Source organism: Vipera berus, assembly GCF_964194415.1.
Source record: "Vipera berus genome assembly, chromosome: 4".
Lineage (NCBI taxonomy): Eukaryota > Metazoa > Chordata > Lepidosauria > Squamata > Viperidae > Vipera > Vipera berus.
The window spans coordinates 92,505,440-92,525,788 of record NC_138206.1 but is presented as its reverse complement, the minus strand read 5'-3'; the positions used below and the strand labels follow the sequence as shown (position 1 = coordinate 92,525,788).

Below are 20,349 nucleotides of genomic sequence, written 5' to 3'. Positions count from 1 at the left end.
TCTCACTTGTTTCCTGTCACCTGTAACAGAGAATTTATAGGTCCTGACACATATGTGGCACAGTACGTCTTCTTAAACCCAGATCTAGTGCTGGGTAGGAGATGCTCAATACCAATTTCCAAAGCAACTCCAAAGAGGTTCAAACTGGAAAACAACTAGACTGCGTGTCTTAAGATATTGAAACATAAGCAGCATTCAAGATACTACAGGAGTAAAATTCAATGATATAAAGTTTGTTTGCTATTATTTTCTACTTCAAAAGTAACATTTATTTTTATATTACATACCTGGCAGTATCCCACAGATGGGTTATGGTGCCCATATGCTACTAATACATTGTAGAGTGTTTTCTGTAAACAGGGAACAGCAGTTTTGCGGAACTTTACATTATCTGGAAATGTTCTATTTATGTCTATAATTTGAAAAAGGAATCATGTTAAACATGTTAAAAATTAATCTATGGAAAAAAAGTTTTGGGAACTGAAGCAAATTGAGCCCCCATAAATTACTCATGAAATTATGATTAAACAAATGATAACATAGATAATACTTTGCTCAAAAGCAAAAACCTACATCAAACATTTTAGAAAAATTCTAGTCTGGCTTTATGTTTTTCTTTCATCCTACAAAATCCATCATTTCTCGCCAGATTGCACTTCTAGATGCATCCTAATGAATAATTCTTGAACCCAATAGAATTTAACTTCAAATAAGTAAAAAGAATCATAGAATTATATTATAAAAATGTAAGTTTCTCAATAATTTTTTAAGACTAAGGTTTAATTACTTTTACTGCCGCATCCTTAAATACAAAAACCAGCTAAAAGAATATATATGAAATTAAAGGACTGAGAAACCTGCCTCTGTTAAACTGACATGTTGCTGTGGCCTGTTCAAAGTCATTTAAAGATAATTTCCAGTGAGTTCAGTAAAATTTATTTCCTTGCAATCACACTAGCTTTAAGAAATACATCAATCCTAAGAACTGTGAGCAAAGACTAACTTGTATGAATCATCATCATCATCATCATTTTAGCCATTGTCTGTCCACTGCAGGATGAAGGCCTCTTCCTCATTTTGCCAACCAATATGGTCCTGAGCTTTCTTTTGCCAAGTGGGCCCACATTACTTGCTGATATCGTCGATCCATCTTGTTTTAAGGTCTCTTTTATGGATGCTTTTTATCAAGTGGGATCCATTCTGTGACTGCCTTGGTCCACCTGCCATCAGTTCTTGCTATGTGACCAGCCCATTTCCATTTCAATTCTTTTACTCTCTTGATGATATCGTATACTTTCGTTTGTTCTCTAATCCATGTGCAGGTCTTTCTGTCTTGTCTTGTGATGCCAAGCATGTATCTTTCCAAGGCTCTTTGCACCACTCGTAACTTTTGTATAATTGTGAGGCTAGTGACCATGTTTCACCGGCATATGTTAAAGCAGGTAGCACACACGGATCGAAAACTTTTCTCTTCAGGCATTGGGGGAGGTTGTTCTTGAAAATTATGCTTAGCTTGCCGAATGCCTATCAACCACATTTAACATGACGTTCAAGTTCCTTGATTGTATCACCTTCCATTGAGATCCATTGGCCAAGGTATATGTACAGTAGTCGTCTACTACATCTAGTTTTTCTCCAGATATAATTTTTTTCTTTCTTTGGTGAATTTATTCAAGATAACCTGGTTCTTTTTTAGGTTTATTTTTAAGCCAAATGGTTCTCCTGCTTTGTGCAGTAGTTGTATGTGTCTCAGTATTCCAGCACGCAATAATTAAGGCATTACTCAACCATGTAAGCATAAACACTGCTTACATAAACTTACTACAATCAATATATGAAAAAAACAATGGCAACAATTTGCCTTAATGACCTTAAAGTGGAAATCGACATAGAACGAGGTGTACGACAAGGCTATACAATATCATCTAGCCTTTTCTCAGCCTGCCTTGAAGAAGTAGTTCACAAACTAGACTGATGGAATAAATATGGAATAAAAATCAGTCATGCCTATTTAAATCACTTAAGATGATGATGTTCTCTTCTCACAAAGGAGAGCCACAAAGACACATACAAGAACGTGTATAAATTATACAGCTATATTTCAAGGAGTAAAAGGGACAGCTAAAATATGATAATTAAGTAATACATTTTGGCTTAAAGTATCAAGAATTTCCCATCATGCTCTTCCTCCTTTCTGCATTTTTAGGCATGCCCAGTTTTCAGTAAAATAGGTTTGTCTTGAGTGTGACCAAATCAGAGTCCTATTTAGTATTCCAACTCCCCCTTTAATAAAGACATGAATTTTAAACTAGCAGGCACTGAAACTGATCCAGGGAACCCTGCAGGATAGAGTGGTTGGTATAGGTAGCAGTGGTGCTTAAAGAGTTATATGTTACTGTATACTTATGCAATGTTAATTATATGGCTAAATGACACTACTTTTAGGATTTTACTTAGAAGAGCCACAAAGCACTATAGATGCAGTCCTTGACTTACAATCATTCATTTAGTGACTGTTCAAAGTTAGAATGGCACTGAAAATGTGACTTATGACCAGTTCTCACACTTACGACCTTTGCAGCATCCCCATCAAAATTTGGGCACTTGGTAACTGGCATGTACGTATGATGGCTGCTGCATCCTGGAGTCCTGGGACTGCATTTTATGCAACCTTCTTAGGGAGCATCTGATAAGCAAAGTCAATGGAAGAAGCCAAATTCGCTTAAGTACTGCATGATTCACTGAACTGTAGTGATTCACTTAATAAAAAAGGTTGACAAGAAGGTTGTAAAATGGGGCACGCCTCACTTAACTGTCTTGCTTAGCACCAGAAATTTTGGGCTCAAATGTGGTCATAAATCAAGGACTACCTATAAATAGCTATATGGATAATGTTGTACTATTATATATTTATATTATATTTATATTTATTAAATTTTTATACCGCCCTTCTCCCAAAGGACTCAGAGCGGTGAGGTTTAGTGTTATTTTTTCTCTCGAGCAGCACAGCATGGTCACTGTTGGAGTGAATAAGGAGTTATTCTGTTGGATAAGATTGCAAAAAGATTTTTTATTGCTATAAAAGTTAGGTACAGGCAATCCTCAACCTGGCTGGTCACTTAGCAACCATTTAAACAACCTTAAACAACCTTATTTGTTGTTCAGTCTGCATTCACTCTTATACCAACAACCTCTGAGTAACTAGGGGGACACCAAGGCAGGATAGGTTTTGCTGTATGAGCTTTCCCACCATTGCACAGGGAGTCTCTTGAGTTGATCAGCTTCAAATACTTGATTTTTTTTTCAACCATTCCCTTTTAAACTAGGGTATATACCAGGGGTAGGCAACCTCGGCTCTTTTATGACTCATGGACTTCAACTCCCAGAATTCCTGAGTCAACTGACTCAGGAATTCTGGGAGTTGAAGTCCATGAGTCATAAAAGAGCCGAGGTTGCCTACCAATGGTATATACTATGTTACATTTCAGAATAACCATTTTGGGGAAGTCTTGTTGTGGGAAACCTATCTTTGTTTAGGGTCCTTCAAACTTTCTAACAAAATTCTTTATTTTCTCCACCTGTTCATTGTTACCTTGCCCTTTCTTATTGACAAAAATATCTTCTCTTTGGGATATCAAATTCTCATGCTATATCTATCCAGGCCTTTTTCCTTCTTATTACAGGTAGTCCTCAACTTATGACTACAATTGAGCCCAAAATTTATGTTACTAAATTAATTTTAATTTTAATTTTAATTTTATTAGATTTATATACCGCCCTTTCCCCAAGGACTCAGGGCGGTTTACAGGGCATTTTAAAATCACACCAATACAAAATACAAAAGTTAAAAGACAATTAAAAAGATTAAATTATCCCTGAAAATAAAACCCCAGTTAAAATTCTCAGCCATTTGTTAAGTGAGTTTTGTCCCATTATACAACTTTTCTTGTCACATTTTCTCAACACTGCAGCTGGCATAAATATGAGTCAGTTGCCAAGCGTCTGAATCTTGATCACATGACTGTGGGGATGTTGCAACGGTCATAAATGTGAAAAATTGTCATAAGACAGTTTTTTTCAGTGCTGTTTTAACTTTGAATGGTCACTAAACAAACTGTTGTAAGTCAAGGACTACCTGTAGTTCGTTTACTTGCTCAAGTCGGTTGGCACATTTCCAGGAACCTGCATGTGACTATTTACATTCTAGACCATTACTTTCTGATAACTCAGTTTTTGCCTGTAGTTCCTGTCTTTGTATGTTTTTAACATTAGCTTAGCCTTGTTAGGACTTGCTTCAGCCGCTTCAACAAATAACTACTCCAATCACAGCGTGAAATGCCGGTTACAAAAGCCTTGAATAGTAATAATCTTAATTGTTTCTTGAGGACACTTACTTTGTAAACAGAAAATCTTTTTATATTACTACCATTGTATCAATTTGCTTATGTCAATTAACATTTATCGCATATTTATCCCTCGGGAGAAGGGCGGTTTATAAAAACAAATAAATAAATAAATAAATAAATATTTCAGCATTCAGTTTTAGTGTTCCACACCTCAATGACTTTCAGAGCTTAAAACCTCCACCAGCTGAACTGGGTTAGAGGCTGCAGCCCAAAATAGCCAGAGGGCACAAGGTGGAGGAAGACTTCTATGCAATGATATAAAGGCAATTGCATAAAAGCAGCTTTACTTGTTTTCAAACAGTCTTCTCAAACATAGCTTTGTCTAGATTTGTTGGAATTTTACACTCTCCCATTGTGGACGTTTTTAGAACCGCAATCCCAGCACAACTGTGATACAGTTGGGAAAATCTAGTGTAGAACTGTTCAGTCATTATTTAGCTTCCTCTAAGAAAAAGTAAATGGAAAATTTATTACAGAATTCTAAACTTACAGGAACTAAAACTTAAAACTTAGAATTAGTACTAGATTAACATATCTGCCAAATTTTCTGACATATAGTGAGACAAGGAAAAACAATTCAGTGATTCTTAAGATGTTTTAACTGACCTAAAAAACATTGCTTTTGTGCAAAACAATAATTATTTATTTTATGCACTTCCACAATGCAAGAAGATGGTTATGCTTATATGCATTATATCTGTGCAGGGAAATGTGGACAACAAAATCCTAATACACACACAAAAAAATAATGTATAGACATGTATTTTGAAGCTAACCTGTCATAATAGTTTCGACAAGTTTACTGTTATGGTCTCCTTCCAATAATTTCTGGTAGTAGCCTGGGTTGTGATCCATATGAGACTGAGCACCACTCACTACCATCCAGACTTCGGCACGGTGTTCATTTGGAATGCCTTTTCTGATATAGCGTTTAACTACAATAAATTAATTAAAATACATGTTTTAACATGTAAAATGATGCAATAATGATACCCAACAATTAAAGCTATAAATAATTAAAATATATTAAACGTATTAACAGTAGAGATAAGGACCATCTTGCACTGTCATACGTCAAGGTGAATTCAATGTTGTTAATGTTTCATTCCAACATAATAATTTCATATTGTCCTTCAAGATGAGACATACCAATAACCACAGTAACTTTGGAGTCACTTCAGGCCTCTTGCACCAACTGTAAGAAGCTGCCTAAAACCCGAAAGATGGAGAAGAGGATAAGCTTCCGATAAGAGCAACTTGGAAAATAGAAAGAATATTGGCCAGGCTATCATGGTGTCTTGTCTACAGAAGTTAATCAGCTCAAACTACCAAGTTCTGCCACCTCACACTGTGTTGTGAGTATACAGAGACACATTGCCAATCTGTATCATAACATGCTTGTATGCAGAAGGAACTTCTTAACTGCTATGCTACAGTAGTGGCCAAAATTGTGGAAACCTTTTGGGAAAAGTGTACATTTGAGGTTTAATGGCTAATAACACCACTTTTTTTGGAGTAGTACCATAAAATTATATATCAATGGAAAGATAATTTAATCAAGAATGTAATGCAATAACATTTATAAGGATTTGCTATTAGAATAGCAGTTATAAAAAAGAAAAGTGAAACATGTAGAAAAAATGAGATATACAAAAATTATCACTGTAGAAAAAACAAGATATACAAAAATTATCACCCTAGAAAAAACAAGATATACAAAAATTATCACCATGTCAGTTAATATTTAGTTGGGTAACCTTTAGCATGAATTACGGCCTTACAATGTCTTCCCATGGAGTGAACCAAGTCCTTTAGTTCTGCAGCTGTGATAATGTGAAACCAAGATTGAATGATTGCTTCTATTAACTGGGTTTTATTGCTGGGTTGCTTCTGACTAACAAGTTTCTTTAGTCAACTCCATAGATTTTCAATTGGGTTAAGGTCTGGGCTATCCCCAGGCCATTCCAGCAGTGGAATATGATTATCTTGAAACCACTTTTTGCACCCAGCAGCAACAAGACATGGAGCTGAATCCTATTGAAATATAAATTCTTCATTGTCTTGGAAAAGATCATGTGCGGAAGGCTTCTGTTTGGGCTCAAGTATTTCATTAATGTATTTTTGGCCATTTATATTCCCATTAATCACACAAATTCTGCCCACACCTTTTAATGTCATACAACCCCAGATCATAACACTGACTGGGTGTTTCATGGTACATGTAATGCAATCAGGATGCAAATCTTCTCGATTCTTCTCCTTATGTATTTTATGCCATCACTTCCAAACAGGGAGATCTTGGTCTCATCACTCCAAATAACACTGTCCCATTATTCCTCTGTCCAGGTAACATGGGTTTTAGCCCAGTTTATTCTTTTCAACCTTCATTTGAGACATAAAAGTGGAATTCTAGAATTTAGGCCAAATTCCTGCAGTCTGCGCAGAACAGTCGTTGCACTCAACTTCACATTGCATTGCGCCTTTTCATCTTGTTTACACCCAGATGATTTTCTTGTCACATAGGCACAGTCTCTTAATTCTTCTATCATCACTTGCTGTTGTGCACCTTTTCCTGCCTTTGCCAGTGTGGTTTTGTAGTGACTGAGTCTCCTTATACCTTTTCAAAAACTTAGAAATGCCACCTTTGGTTAAGTTTCCACCAATTTTTCTTCTAATTTCTTTATAACTGTAGCCTTGTTCACTTAATAATACTATTTTACATCGCTTTCTGGGCGACCAGTCAACTTTTTGCACCATTACTTTAATTTTATTATGTTTTACAAGTTCACTAAATGAAGGAACACAAAAAAACCCAACCAACTTGATAGCGATCACATAACACACTGACAAATGTCCTCCTCTCAGCTTCAATACATGACATCAATAACTGTGTACTGATTGGCTCATTGCCAAAACAAGTTGACACCTGATTGGCTCTCTACACGCTCATGCTCATTGGCTACAATCAGATGAAGGAAAGCTACCTGATAACAACCTAAGCAAGTTGTGCTTCCTTTTTCTGGTTATTTCGCTATAACTTTTCATAGAATAAGATAATTGAACAAACTTGGTTGCATTACATTCTTGATTAAATTATCTTTCCATTGATATATAATTTTATGGTACTACTCCAAAAAAAAGTGGTGTTATTAGCCATTAAACCTCAAATGTTCACTTTTCCCAAAAGGTTTCCACAATTTTGTCCACTACGTGTCCTGACGAAAATGTCCCAGTGCATCGTTTAAGGCAGGAGTGTCAAACTGCCGGCCCGCGGGCCAGTTGCACCATGCAGAGGCCATGCCCACTCCAGCTCTGGCAATATGAAAAAAGTTGCAATACGTCACAACACATCATATGATGCGACGAGTTTGACACCCATGGTTTAAGGGATTTGTCAAGAAAAGATGTTCCATTATTCTGATGCTTTTCTATTTTTTTGCTTCTCAGAACCAAGAACCTAATTTCCACTATAAATTAAAAATGCTTTTCAAAGGGTTCCCTGGAAGGTTTGTAATTTAATGTTTACTATTCAGAAAATCACAGTCTTTTAATAACATTTTGGGGCCCATTATAATTTATAATCACCAAGGTTATGTCATTATATGTACTTAAGGGGAGAACTTAAATAGTAAAGTAAATATGCTACAATCCCCACTTATACAGAAAGAATATGACTTCATTCAATATAATACTAAACTGAATTTTTAAAATAATGGCTTGTTAAGTAAACCACCATGACTGGATTATACAAAGCTAAACAGGAAAAAATGAAAGAAAAAATAAATGACTTAGGTAAACACAGCTCATTTTAAAATGCACAAATTCATATAGCAGTGTATGCCCCTGCCACCTGATAAATTAGATTTTTCTCTGGGATATTTATACCAAAAAGGAAATAGTATATCTGAATATTTTGGTCTTCTCTTTCTCTTGTGGCTGACCCTTCCCTGGCACAGCTACTAATTCTGAAATATTGGTGTCATTCTGTAAAGAAGAATAAGGAAGGGGGGGATTGGGGCTACATGTACACCCAGATCTCAAATGAGAGAAAGCCGCTGGGGGGGGGGCTTAAGCAAAATTAAGAACATTAGAAAAAAGAAAAAAGGAAAGAGAAACAAGAGTGCGAAACAATGACAAAAGATGATATAGAGTATATTGGGACTCCTTCTCATAGATATATACGTAGGGGCTATACTTACATTTACATTTCTAGGATTAGTCTATTAACTACAAGGAAGAGTCACCTGGATGCTCAGAATGTGTTACTGGAATTTTGAAATCTCTGTGTGGCTGATTAAGATGTGCTGAATTAAATCTTATTTAAATATTCATTACACATGAGCAGCTTAGCCCAAGAAATCTAACTCCTTTCACCATAGTAATGTTAGTAGTGTGGCGCAGCAATGTGATTCAGGAAAAGATTATACAGAGCACACAGAGATGCACACGTGATATCTATCAGCATATATTTAAGTGTGTCTTTTCCTGGTTTAATAGGCAGCAGTCACAGTTCCAGAAAGGAATTGCTGACAAGTGTAATATGTGCGCCACACATGCACTCCAAATCATATCTTCCCTTTCGAATCAGGATTTCTCTGTATAATAAGATGGTAGGTTTGGTCTAGCATATGTTGAGGGCACCCACTTGAACAAAGGCCAAATATAACTTCTCTTTTGAACCCTACCAATATTTCATTTTCTAATCTAATTGACAATATAATCAGCTCAGCTTACTTTTATAAAGTACTGCTAATTTTATAATTGTACATTATCATTCAAATAGTGTCCATAAAGCCAGTTAAATAAATAATGTCATGTTAGATTTAAAATCTCATCTGCCAAAATATTTTAAACAGAGAAATGTTTTTTCCTTTCTATTTTTTTTCTTGCTTGCTTCTTGCTATCAGTAGGCAGCTGCTATAAAGTACAGGTGTACATATTATCTGCTATTTAGATATCTATGACAAATTAAGTTCAGTTCTCAGAATGATCAAACCTTGGCTTGTACATCTCTCTTAAATCTATGGATGTTTTAGCTTATTGGTTTAGACTTCATTTTCCATGGAACACACTCTGATCATAAAATTGTGTTTCCTCACTTTTCTTTCCTGCTCCATTTTTCAACAGTCTTTGAAAATCTACCAATAGTGACTAGGGAAGCCTGGAATAGCACCGGATGTGATTTTGGGATCCCTGTGGCAAAAACAAAACAAAACAAATGCTCAGAGTGTCTCTCTTGTAATTGCAGAAACAGAACTGACGGAAACATATCTATGAGGAAGTTCAAAGTATGGTTTGCTACCTAAAATATAATTATACTTTTTATGTATTTATTTATTGATTTTATTTGCCGTCCCTCTCATAGCAAACAACTCCGGGTCGTTCTTTAAAAATAAATTGTATGCATTCATTCAGCATTTATATTTGCCTGTTTAATAATTTGTATTTATAAATATGGCTTTCTAAAAGTGCTATGTATTAGAAAACTATGTGAGAAAGATTGCTTTTGTCTTCAGATGACAACTCATTGTTCCAGTTTTGCAACAAATAATTACTGTTAATAAATGTTTATACCAATAAACAGATTAACCTCTTTCAAAGAGAAAATCTATACAGAAATCAAATCAATTTGTCAGTGATGAACCACAGAATCTAGGTGTTATTGCACTTCAGTTTTGTTAATTTATTTTTCTTTGTTCAGCAATTAAATTGCTAAATTTCTATACAAGCTAGAGAAATAATGACAAACAAGCAAAGGCTCTCGCAAATGATGGCTCTACAATGTAATAAAATACCTTCTGAAAAAAATAAAAGGTTGCATGTTAAAATGAAAACTATTTGTCCCAATGTCATATTTAAACATGGTACAGTCTTACCTTTTACATTTTTCTGTACCCTTGTGCTTCCCTTTAAAAGTTTGGACCACTTAATTGCTCTCCGAGTGAGTACCACTAAGTATCTAGAAAAGAATTCTTCATAGGTTGCGTAGTCAAAGTCTGCTGGTCTTTCAAAACCATATGGATCCACACTATTTCAGAAGAAAGATGATTACAGAGACATAAAAACCATGCAGTTAAATGAAAGTTATTCATTAACCCAAACATAAAACAGAAGGAGAAAATAAAGTACAAATATAATGCCAAACAGATTCCATAAAGTGTTTCAATTCCAAAATATCTAGCTAATAGCAGATGTCTCTCTCAGGACAATAGGGCCATTTCATGCAATCCACTAAAACAGTCAGAGACCACTAATACACTCCTTATGCTCCCTGTTTCTGGATCTATCCAAAAAAGGAGGAGAAAAGATGCTTAAAACTTCCATTTATGTGTCATTTGAACTAGGAGCTATTTACAAAAACTATGATTGTTTTAAACAAGCTGGTTTCAGAAACAATGAAACAGACAAGAGTTCATTTTAGCTGACATTAACTACTTTATCAGCCTGGATGATACCAAAAAGCTAATGTTTATTGTCTTCTATTGCTTTTGTAATGTATTAGAGATGTTTTCAATTGTATGCTGCCCATTTATATTTATAAAGTTGAGCATAACTGCTGGTGATTACACAGTCACAACCATGCATATTTTGGGGGAACAGTGTGGAAATGGGTTTGTGGTTGCTGTTTTTTTTTAACTTTCCACTCAATCCTATCATTCTGACCAACTATAGTGAATATAGAAAAAGGCCTTGAAGATCTGCTACCAAGACAACAATCAGATAAATGACCCTTGAGCCCAGACCAGCAAAGTGGTTTATGCTAAGATCTCAAACAGCCTCCACACTTAATTCATGAGAAGACAGAAGACAGAGATGTGCTTTCTTGCACATTGAGATCTCTATATTTTGTTACTACAGTATGGCTATTCTAATAAAAGTAGCTTTAAAACTGTAAGAAAAAATTATGTTAAAAATATCTGAAATTTCCAAATTTCTCACATGGTCTTATATGAGAATGTCAACAGTTTGCAAGCTATCATGAGACAATGTTTAATCACATTTGTAATATTTCCATTTTTAAAACATTTTGAATGTTAAGGCTCTATATGCATACCATCTGGGAATCTTAAAGACAACTTGGCACCCATAAATGCTGCGTTGTCAATCCAGTGCGCCTGTAAGATTTCCGGAGATACAATTCAATGTATTGCTTCTTTCAAAGAACATGAGCATATTACCATTTGTTCAGTATTTGAACTTGCAATAGTGCTGAGTGAGTATTATTTATGACCGGACCTCATACTTACAGCCTCATGGTCATGTGTCTACAATCTTCAGCCTTCCCTGCTGACTTCCCACAAGCAAGGTCAATGGGGAAGCTGGCAGGAAGTCAGAAGACACGGTCATGTGAGATCCTCACTTAACAACCTGTGAAGTCTTCTCTTAACAATAGTAACCTGGATTTCCAGAACAGCAGCACAGACACATGGTTACTATTGTTATAACAAGGACTACCTGTAGCATAAAAACTTATCTAGGTTACTAAATATTCCTTCATGCATTTCACACAATTGAAATAAATTCTAAATAAAGACGCACGTTATAGTTTCCACTGTGTAAATCAGGGGTGTCAAACTCAATTTCATTGAGGGCCGCATCAGCATTGTGGTTACCCTTGAGGGGCCAGGTGGGTGTGGCCAGGATGGGCGTGGCCTACTGGTTGGGCGTGGCTGGAGTGTGTGTGACCTACTGGGTGGGCATGGCCAGCTCTACATTGTTCGCGTCAATGGTGCCTATGGGGGCCTGGGCAGGAGTGGGACAAATCTGAGGGTCTCTGGCAGAAGGAGATGGGACTGGAGCAAGTGCCGAGGCATGGTCCACTGGAGGAGCCTCACTGTTCCTCTCAGGCCATGTGGGGGGGAGGCTGGACGGTGATGCGGAGGTCAAATGCCCAGCCTAGCCCTCAAGCACCCGCAGCACTAAGCCCACCCCCACTTCCCCAAGGGGGTGCCCAGCTGCTGTGCTTGCTCTCCTTAGCCAGGTTGCTCATGATGGGTATGAGGGCAACGTCAAGAGGGAGGCCCACTTCCTCTCCATGTGAGGAGACCTGGCTTTGTTTCCAAAGCTTCCTTAGCAATAGGATGGGAGACCACCCAGGTTAGGCCAGAAGGAGGGGGCAAGGGGATGGTGAAAGGGAAGCAGGGAAGGTCTAAGGCAGGACTTCCCTCAGAACCTCACTCTCCTTCCTTCCTTCCTTCCTTCCTTCCTTCCTTCCTTCCTTCCTTCCTTCCTTCCTTCCTTAGAACAGAGTGATGGGAAAATATTTGAGATGAGGGAGGGAGAAAAACAGGCAAGAAATGCAGCTGGGGAAGTGTCATCCTTCATGAGGAATGAAGAAATGTACCATCGCCTGGAAGTGGCCAGCACATGGCCCTCTTCTCACAGCACCGAGAGGCTGGACTACTGTAACGCTCTCTACATGGGGCTGCCCTTGAAGACCACTCGGAGGCTTCAACTGGTGCAGAATGCGGCCGCGCGAGTTGTAATGGGGGTCTCCCGATACTCCCATGTAACACCTCTACTCCGCGAGCTGCATTGGCTTCCGGTTGCCCTCCGGGTGAAATTCAAGGTGCTGGTTATCACCTATAAAGCCCTACATGGCCTGGGTCCGGGGTATTTGAGGGAACACCTGCTGCCGGCATCAAATGCCCTTCGCCCAGTGCGCTCCCACAGGGAGGGTCTGCTCAGGGTCCCACCGGTAAGAGATTGCCGGCGGGTGACACCCAGGGATAGGGCCTTCTCAGTGGGGGCGCCTGCCCTCTGGAACCAGCTGCCAGTGGAGCTGAGGACTGCCCCTGACCTCCGGTCATTCCGCCGGGGCCTGAAGACCTGGCTCTTTGAGCTCTCGGGCCCAGGCTGAGGAGTAATTTATTTTAATCGGGGTTTTAATTGCACAGGGTTAGTTTAATCTTTTTTAAATTGGTTTTAACTTTTGTATTGCTGGTTTTTTAACTCCCTGTAAACCGCCCTGAGTCCTCAGGGAAAGGGCGGTATATAAATGTAATAAAATAAATAAATAAATAAAAAATAAATGTCCTAAAAGACATTTAAATAATACATTTTAAAATTCAGATCTAATCTTCCATTATACAGCAATATTAGTTCACCATCTTTCAGGTTATCCACTGTACTACAGTGGTAATAAAACTAATCTACCTTATGCCACTGCAGGTAGTCCTTGACTTACAACCACAATTCAGAGCAGAATTTCTGTTGCTAAGCAAGACTTAGTGAGTCATTTGTGGTATTGTGACCTTTTCTGCCAAAGTTATTAAGCAACTGCAGTTAAGTGAATTATGCAGTCATTAAGTGAATCTGGCTTCCCTCATTAATTTTGCCTGTCAGACACCAACTGGGAAGGTCGCAAATGGCAATCACATGACTCCAGTCCAGGACAATGCAATCATTGCAAATATATGCTGGTTTAGTGTCCAAATTCTTATTACATAACTCTGGGGATGCTGTGATGGCAAGGGCTGGGTTTCAGTGCTGTTGTCATTTTGAATGCTCACTAAACAAATGATTGAACAAGTAGTTGTAGCTTAGAGACCATTTGAAGTTACAATGGACTCTCCCAAAAGATATTTATGACCTTGTTCCAAAATTCCAACACTGCCATCTTCCCCTCCAGTCACATGACTGTGTTTTGGTTACTTGGTAACCAGCTCAGTTTTAAGGCCAGTTGCAACATTCTGTGGTTATATGACACTTTATGGTTTGGGGTTTTTTGCCAGAAGCAGGCTTATTTGGTTAGTTTCTGGCAAAAAACATCAAAAGAAATGTGTTGACTTACCTAACCATCGTGGTGTTCGCTTAACAACTGGCACAAAAAAACTGTAAAATCAGATTGATCACATAGGTTTCTTGACTTACAACAGAAATTCTGAACTCCATTATGGTCATACAAGGACTTCCCTTAATTCAAGGTCTACCTGTATAAAGGTAGATTTACTGAGATGTATCAATATTATTTAAAAAATGTTTGATGCATTATTATGCAGCAATGCTATTAAGGGTAACTTTAATGTGTGTCAAGGGTAATTCTTTCTCATTTTAACCTTGGATTAATTTTTCTTATTACACTAGAATTTGGTATAAAGGATAATTATGTAAATTTTTCAATGATGATTGCTACTACTAGTAGTGGTACAATAATGACTTTTTTAAAGTAAAAAATGTGTGATTCCTGAAATAATGCATCAGGTAAGCCCTCAAACCGGTTATTAGAATTCCATTTCTACATAAACAATTTGTTTACACTACTGCTTCTATGGCCATGCAAAAAAAACCCAACAACATATCAATCAAAAGTATTTTCTGTTCATTTTTAGTTACTTGAATCCATGCCTGTCCAACCAGAAATGAAAAATTGTAACATACCACATTTCTAAGGAAAAATATCTATCTCATAACATCTAGAACAGGGCTTTTCAACCAGTGGTACGGGTACCATCTATGGTACATTGGCACCTGGCAGGTGGTACACAACCATCCTAGAGAAGTAGCGGGGGGCGGGGAGGAATGAGCTGAACTGGTGGCGGCACCGCACAAGCCTGAGCGAGAGACGGCTGGAGCTGCAGGGCTGTCAGGGCTCAGCGGAAGCACCAGGATCAGCGCCCGGCTCCAGCTGGAGCTCGACGCTGATCCTGGCGCTTCTGCTGAGCACAGAAGCGCCAATCCGCTGGAATGTTGCAGCATCCCCAGGGTCTTGTGATTTACATTCAGATGCTTGGCAACTGATTCATATTTATGATGGTCACAGTGTCCCAGGGTCATGAGAAGTGACCAAAACCTGCTGCAACCACCCAGCAAACGGGGGGGGGGGAATAAAAACCAAACACCCCCCCACCCCACCCCCACTGCCAATCCTCAACAGAAATGCTCACAACGATGAAAACCTCGGACAGGAGGAAGAGCACCACCGGGCGGGCAGGCAGGTATCTTGCTCGGCTGTGGCTTGGGGGGTACTTTTTTCAGTGCCATTGTAACTTTGAACAGTCACTAAGCGAACTGTTGTAAGTCGAGGACTGCCTGTACTTCATCACTTTTTCCCTTTTTTTTGGTCATCAAGTTTTTGACACCTTGCTAGGTGATTGGTGGTACTCGGATGTTGCCATATCCTAAAAGTGGTACAATGAGTGAAAAGGTTGAAAATCCCTGTTATAGAAAACACACACACATACAGACACACACACACACACACACACACAGAGAGAGAGAGAGAGAGAGAGAGAGAGAGAGAGAGATCAGGCTAGAAAGGCAAGTGTGTGAATTCTAGTCTCACATTGGGCAACTGAGTGATCTTGGGCCAGTCATTCTCACTCAGCTCTAGAAAGCAGATGAGAGAAAACCTGGAAAACTTGACCAAGAAATGCAGGGACTCTGTCCAAGTGAATTCTGAGAACTGGACAGGATTGAATGAAAAGGGGGGGGGGGGAAGCCTGCAGAAGAATACTCAAAGAGGAATACAAAGTAAGTTTAAGAAGGCCCAGTCAGAACAATGTCTTCTCAAACTGCTTTAAGCCACTTGCTTTGTATTGCATATTCCTTCTGTATCATTCTACAAATTATATTAAATAATTTATATATAATAGTAAATTAGTAAAACATTAAAGTGAAAACTTCAACTATCCATCTTTTGCCTTTCAGGCTTGCTGGCATGGAATAACAAAAACATACCAACATCTATTAGCAACCTAAAGGGCTGCCCCAAAATGAGAGAACAAAAAAACCTAACTCCCTTTGTCTGAATTCAGACCCTTTCTCCCATTCCCATGTGCCACAGAGGAATTAGTGTTGGACAGTGGACACTATTTTGTTTGAACAAGGAAATAGTAATCATTCCTGATGTCTCATCTGTTCCTCTGTGAGCTTCATTCTGAAAACAAGTCTTTCCGCCTGCAGAAAATCTACGTAATTTACACCATTTAGCCTTTTCATATTTAGTTCCAGGAACTATCATCTTCTGCATAGCCTTTAATATATTCTTGTCCAAGTCTAGAGCTTTCCTTCAATTAAACCTTGAAATAATAAAATGAAATAGTTCAACGTTCATTCAGTACAACTGTGAACAGTAGATTAAGAAGAGATCTACCTAAATAACTCATCATCTCATTCTGCTTTTTAAAAGCTTTTCATGCTAACTCCAACAAAAGGAAGAGAATTTCCTGGAGCCTGCATAAAATAAAGTATTTCCCAAATAAGGAAATCTTACTTACCGTATTTCACCGTTTTATAAATTTAACTCTCCTACGGAAGGTAAAATAAATTCTCATTATTTCTTTCAAATAAACTAGGAAATGCCAGTATTAGATTATCCAAGGGTTAAAAAAGTTTTATCCTGAGGAAATCTGTATTCATACAACAAAAAAAATGTATTTAAACATGGTTGCCTAATTTGCGCTTGAGCATGTTGCGGAAATACAGCCACTAGTAATAAAAAAAAAATCCTTAAAACAGGATTGGGTCAAGCAAACAAACACTCTCGGCTGACCGAATATAAAAGCCAAACACACCTTGCTCTCCCAGATAAACTTGTTCCCATTAAAAAGTAGGCGCGCAGTCCTTAAACGAGAGGTCAGCTGCTCCAACAAAGGAGAACTGGAGAAGTTCAGCCTTTACAGGAAAGAAAAGGGAGTTCGAGAACTCATCCCAAAGCCCTTCTGCCTTCCTTACACCTGACGGGCCACACCGCGCACGCCAAGCAAAAGCCAGGTGACTCACGCCCCTTCCTCGAAACCCAATCCCGGCGGAAAGGAAAGGCGCGCTCGGCGAGGACGCGGCTTACCTATGGACGCTGCTTTCCCGGCTCTCTCGCTTCGCTCGCCGCACTTCCTCCTGCTCCATGGGAAGGGCTCTCTGGGGACTCCTCCAGCACTGAATGGTCGAAGGATCCACCCCGCCTCTCCGCTGCGACCGGAGAGTCCAAAGCCCACCGCTGCGTCAGCGAGGGGGCTGCTTTCGACGGCGCCGCTTGGCTCCTTCCCGGCTCCAAGAGCGCCCGGCGCCTAGCCGCGAAGTATTTTCAGGGGGCAAGAAGGAGCCGGTGAGGCTAGTGAGCGCCACGGCGATACTTGCTCGTTGGAGGGACCAGCGGAAGAAAACCATCCGGCTTCCAAGTTCAGCAGCAGCTCGGTCGCTTCCTCCGCTCCCTAGAAGCGCGGAGCAGTGTCTTTCCCGTAGCCCGCGATATAGCCTTTCCTGTTCCCTACCTGCTTTTTAAACCGTACGGAGCCTACCTCCGCTAAGGGAGCTCATAATGGCGCCGCCTTAAGGACAAAGCCGGCGTAGCCGCTAGAGGTAAGAAAAAGCCGCTGAGGAAAGGAACCCCTCACGCCCGGAGGGACTCCTAAATTATACCTCCCTCCCTCCAGCTTCGGCAACTCCGACCTGCGCGCGCAGCCTCGCATGGTGGAGCGGAGCACGCTGAAAGTGCAAGTGGTGGGGGGGATATCTGCTAGCGGCGAGGGCAAATGGTCTGTTAGATCCTCTCGGGCGGACCCCTGAGCCCGTTTTCGGGTCAAGTACGGTAATGAAGAACGTGCGCTTTTAGCGGTGGTGTTTGTGGTTCTCTCAGCTTTGATTTATAGGATTAACTCAATTGTTTGAGGTTTGTGTTAAGAGACCAAACCACAAGCTAACCACACTGGGTGGATTCGCATTATAAACCAAGCCACACGTTTTAAGCTTGCATGGTATGCTAGCACAACTCATGTGCTTTAAGATCAGGGCTGCAGAGTCACTGTGTATGCCTGGAGTCTTCTCCTTATCAGTTTTAGTCAAAGTAGGTATCCTATGCATGTGCACTGAGGCAGAAAAGGGCTGCTCCGATGCACTGTCCCAAATCCTACGGAGGAGGTGGAGTGAGTGAGGAGGAATCAGTTAAAGAAGGATCAGTTTTAAGTAGCTTATGAATTCACTTTTCTGAAATAGGTGACCTCTGGATAATGGCATCTTACTGAGGTCACAAGTAGTGTTCTTAAGCTGATGGGACATGTTAAGCCTCCAAACACTGTTGGCTTTTCCGAAAGTGCCTAAGACCTGACTTTTCCAAAGCATGGGAGTGAGGCAAGAAAGTTAGTTAAAACATAGATGAGTCGATTGCTGGTCTTGGTTGCCATATTATGCTCATTCTGTTCTTGATTATTGTTTTTCTCTTGCTTGGTGGTGTTTTAAAATTTTCTTAGCTGCCCAGAATTACATATGTGAGATGAGCGGCCATATAGTTGATTTAAACAAATAACAGGTTTTATCTAGGATAACAGGATACTTTTTGTTATTCAAATCCAAAATGGAATTTTTAGAAAAAGTTCATTGATATGATTTCCTTTGTCAAAGAACCAAAAAAATGTCAGTTACAAAAACTTGGCTGTTGCAGATTTCGAATTTCCTTTTTTTGTAAGAATCCCAGCTTGATTATGAACGTAAATAAATCCTACCTTTCAAACCATGTGCTTTTAAAATTCCTTGTTTCTCAGATAGAAACCAATATCCAACTTGGCTGCATTTTTCAAGGCAGAGATTTTGCATGTGCACAAGAAAAATTGATCTGGAACAAACCCTAATAAACTTGACAGATGTTACTTCCAATAAATATGCACAGGATAGCATCTGAGATAACTTTGAAAGAAAGTTGGGACACAGTCCTTTGGGTTCAGAAATAAATTTATTTGTGAGTATAAAAACATCTTTTCACTATGTTAAGATATTATATAAGTTGTCCTCATTTAGCAACTGCCTCATTTAGTGACTGTTTGCAGTAACAGTGGCTGTGTGCTCAGTTCCTACCTGTATTCACTGTACACGCATGATTGTGTATCGCCTGACCGATCTACTGTGATCATTAAGTTCGCAGATGATACCACCATATTGGGTCTTATTACAGGTGGAGACGAAACAGCGTACAGGCGGGAGGTTCAAAAACTATCCTCATGGTGCCTAGAAAACAACCTGCACCTGAACATCAGCAAGACGAAGGAGATGGTGTTAGACTTCCAGAAGAAAAGAGAGGAACCCCACTTTACATCGAGGGGGGCTGTGTGGAGAGAGTTTCCTCCTTTAAATTCCTGGGAGTCTACCTCTGGGAAGATCTTACCTGGAAAGTCAATACAACCCAGGTTGCCAGAAAGGCCCAACAGAAACTCCAGTTCCTTAGGGTCTAGTGAAAGAACAAAGTGGAACAACAACTGATGACCTTTTACCTGTCCTCTCGCTTCCTCTTGACAGCCGCGGATAGAAAGACACTACAGAGGGTGGTGAGCACAGCACGAAACATTGTGGGCTGTCCCCTGATAGCACTAGAAGACATCGCTAGGGCTCGCTGCCTTGGAAGAGTGAGGAAAATCCTCAGGGATGAGTCACACTCTGGTCAGCACTTCTTCACTCTCCTACCATCGGGTATGAGATAAAGAAGCATAGCCAGCTGCACCAACAGGCTGAACAGTTTCTACCCATGGGCTGTCGGACTCCTGAATGGAAAATAACTCCATGTTAACATAGTATGATGGGGTCAGCACATTGTGCATTAAGTTCACATGGTGTAATAAGATTGTGTATGTCTTAGTAGGATTCACTGGGTTAGGGATTTTTTTTGTCTTCACTGTGAGTTGTGTAGGGAGAGTGCACAAAGGGAGGCTCAGCCAATCTCATTGTACACATATTGTACTTTGACAATAAAGGTTGATTTGATTTAATTAGATTTGATGAAAAAACAACTTTACAACCAGTCCTCACATGTACGACTTTTGCAGGCCTGTAGAGCAAAGGAAAGTTATGAAATAAGATCATAAACACAATTGTGGTTTTGCTTATTGTTTGCTTTGTTTAACAATCAAGTTTCTCTAGCATCCTGTTGACTAGACAAAATGAACCTCATCTTGAGAAGGCAGGGAAAATATGTAAGTGGGATGGAAGAAATGAGATGGAAAAGAATTTGCCTCTTAAA

General features: G+C 39.4%; 1 protein-coding gene across 1 annotated transcript in view; it reads right to left on the bottom strand.

Moving 5' to 3' along the window:
- GRTP1 (growth hormone regulated TBC protein 1) overlaps window positions 1-17,597 on the bottom strand; it is a 39,901-nt gene extending 22,304 nt beyond the window's left edge. Inside the window, exons 1-4 of the mRNA XM_081326759.1 lie at window positions 17,194-17,597; window positions 10,283-10,434; window positions 5,183-5,341; window positions 288-412 (exon numbers count right to left, since the gene is read on the bottom strand). Coding sequence (XP_081182885.1) covers window positions 288-412; window positions 5,183-5,341; window positions 10,283-10,434; window positions 17,194-17,252 — 495 coding nt within the window. The 5' untranslated portion in view covers window positions 17,253-17,597. The remainder of the gene's footprint in view (window positions 1-287; window positions 413-5,182; window positions 5,342-10,282; window positions 10,435-17,193) is intronic.
- Window positions 17,598-20,349: the final 2,752 nt, after the last annotated feature.